We start from the raw sequence: 2564 nt of genomic DNA on the forward strand, positions 1-2564 counted from the left end.
GATAATAAAGAAAGATTGATCATAATATCAGCTGAAAGAATTATAATTAAAAATGTTATTGACTGTTTGTGATTGGAATAAATAGAGAAATAATTAGTAAACTTGACAGTTTGACATGTTTATTACATCATCCAGCAGTTATTACATCATCACTCGACAGCCAATAACGTCACTGTAAAAAAAGATAAATCATCCCGTATTCAGATCAGAAAATTTGAAATTATTTGGCAGATTTATGAAAAAACAAAAACTGTTTCTGATTATTGAATATTTGCAGTTTTTATCTTTGAGTTTTAACTGTTTGACATTTTATAAACCAAACAATTAATGGAGGAAATAATCCTTATTGGAAGCTTCACTGTCCATCACAGAATAAAAACTAAATAATAATAATAATAATAATAAAGAACACTTGATGAAAAGTCACTGTGCAGCAGTTTCTTTCTGCTTCAACTTTTATTATACAGTTTTACAGTGTAAACATAAAGAACAAATCAGTTGTTTCCGTTTAATTTTACATTAATTTCTGTTGATTAAACATGGTCTAGTTTTAATTTGGGGAATTATTGGACAGCTAGAAAAAGTCAAATCTGTCTATAAATCCAGTTCCAATTATCCAATCCAATCCAATTATCCTATCCAATTATACTATCCAGTATAAATAATAACAAAACATATAATAAATGAGGTTCAATAAACTGTAATTAACTAATAATCAGACTTTAACAAAAGATTTCTTTCTGTGAAATTATTAGTAAATTACCAATATAACCTTTTCAGGACTGTCGTTTCCTAATAATTTCAAAGTAAATCAGTTCCCAAACTGACAAAATGTAGTAAAAACTTACTTGCTTTGTCAAACTAACAAAAATAAATATAGAATATTGTTAATGAAAGAATTAAAATGGATAAAGCTTTTACGACCCATGTTAATTATTTACCAATAATATTATTATATTTATATTTTACAACACTGAATCAGTTTCATTTCAGGAAAAGAAGAATTTATTGATTTAAAGGCGATTAATAATCAATGAATCATTGTCTCTGTTTTACAGGAAACTTCCAATAAAATTATCAGGAAATCACTGAGTTGTACACCATATTTATATTTCAGCCCTCAGCTGATTCACTGGGCTTCTTCACAGCAGTCTGAGGGAGGATTTTCACAATAAAAGTTCAGTTAAAGACAGAAAAATCCAGAAATTTAAATCAATCAACTTTTTGAGCAGCTCTGGATGGAGGGGTCGCCATAGCAACGGCTGCTGAGGCTCACTGTGTCACTTTTTATTTAAACTGCTGATCAGTTATTTGGAAAAAAATCTGATATTTATTTACAGTGATTAATGTTTGATTATGATTGATTTGACCTCTGACCTCTGAACATAAAATACTGAAGAATGTTTGTCAGTGTCTAATATACAGACCTTTACTTTGAAACCCAACTAAACTTCCTGTACAGTGGAGTTTAAAAAGAACTCACAGACGTGTGTTTAAAGTCTTCATGTGAAGGGATTTAAGGCGGTCAGACTCCAGAGAGGTCAGAGGTCACTGGCGGTCTGTGTAACAGTGAATTGTGTCCTTTGGCGGTCACGGACAGACGGACGTCAGCAGCACGATCAGCTGATCCAAATAAAAACAAAAAGAAGCAGTGGCACAGGATGGAGAGAGACAGCAGGTCAGTACGTACACTCTGAACGGCTCAGGTATCGAACCCATGGCTGCGGGCTGGGCTGATGTCATTGTGTGATCAATGTGTGTGTGTTCAGTCCAGAGCAGCATGAAGCAGGGCGCCGTGTCCGCCTGCCGTCTTGGATTTCTTCATCTTACTGATCGCCTTTTGAAGGTCCAACTGATGGATCGGACGGATGAAGTCCTCTGATGGACTGACAGACAAACACAGAGTATTTATAGTTAGTTGACTAGTTGTCATACAACATCAACATCAGTTGACTGTAGATACAGGGCAGAGGTCGGCACTGTAGCTACAGGGCAGAGGTCTGTGAACACGTCAAATTATGTGTCGTCATGGTAATGCCGTTACCTGTCGTTCTGAGTGTGGACGAAGTCTCGCACACAGAGCAGCGCGGCGTCGCGACACATCTCTCTGAGGTCACTTCCTGAGAAACCGTCTGTTTCCTTGGCGACGTCAACGAGATCGACCGACAGGTCCACCTGCAGAGAGACAGACGTGATCAATAGACTGATTGATCAGTGTGATCTGCTGATCTTACTGAGGAGGGGGTTTGAGGTGAACTCACGCTCTCATTCTCCAGGATCAGTTTGAGGATCTGCTCCCTCTGCCTCAGACTCTACAGGAACAACACAGAACATTAACGTTGTTGTTGTTGTTGTTGTTGTTGTTGTTGTTGTTGTTGCTGCTGCTGTGTACGTACCGGCTGGTTGATGTGGAATCTGGTTGGCATTCTCCTCAGAATAGCAGAGTCCAAATCTTGAGGACGATTAGTGGCTCCCATTATGATCACCTGACAGACAGACAGACATTAATATATAAAGTTCATGTAGTGTAGTACAGTGTGTAGTACAGTGTGTATACAGTGTGT

General features: G+C 37.2%; 1 protein-coding gene across 1 annotated transcript; it reads right to left on the bottom strand.

The window, feature by feature from the left end:
- Window positions 1-97: 97 nt before the first annotated feature.
- Window positions 98-2492, bottom strand: LOC118331314 (ATPase family AAA domain-containing protein 1-B-like). Its single transcript, XM_035666157.1, has 4 exons — window positions 2397-2492; window positions 2262-2312; window positions 2045-2175; window positions 98-1886 (listed from the first exon to the last, which is right to left on the bottom strand). Exons 1-4 carry the CDS (start codon window positions 2475-2477, stop codon window positions 1766-1768), a joined length of 384 nt encoding a protein of 127 aa, XP_035522050.1. The 5' UTR covers window positions 2478-2492; the 3' UTR covers window positions 98-1765.
- Between the last annotated feature and the right edge of the window lie 72 nt (window positions 2493-2564).

This window comes from Morone saxatilis, unplaced genomic scaffold (assembly GCF_004916995.1).
Source record: "Morone saxatilis isolate NCDOM2014 unplaced genomic scaffold, NCSU_SB_2.0 Contig1, whole genome shotgun sequence".
Taxonomy (NCBI): Eukaryota; Metazoa; Chordata; class Actinopteri; family Moronidae; genus Morone; species Morone saxatilis.

What these genes read in the sequence shown, in the direction of transcription:
- LOC118331314 (XM_035666157.1), bottom strand. Translation starts at nt 2,477, where the DNA reads ATGGGAGCCACTAATCGTCCTCAAGATTTGGACTCTGCTATTCTGAGG. An exon ending in TGATCCTGGAGAATGAGAGC is followed by an intron (nt 2,176 to 2,261) that starts GTGAGTTCACCT and finishes GTCTCTCTGCAG; the next exon opens with GTGGACCTGTCGGTCGATCT. An exon ending in GTCCACACTCAGAACGACAG is followed by an intron (nt 1,887 to 2,044) that starts GTAACGGCATTA and finishes TTTGTCTGTCAG; the next exon opens with TCCATCAGAGGACTTCATCC.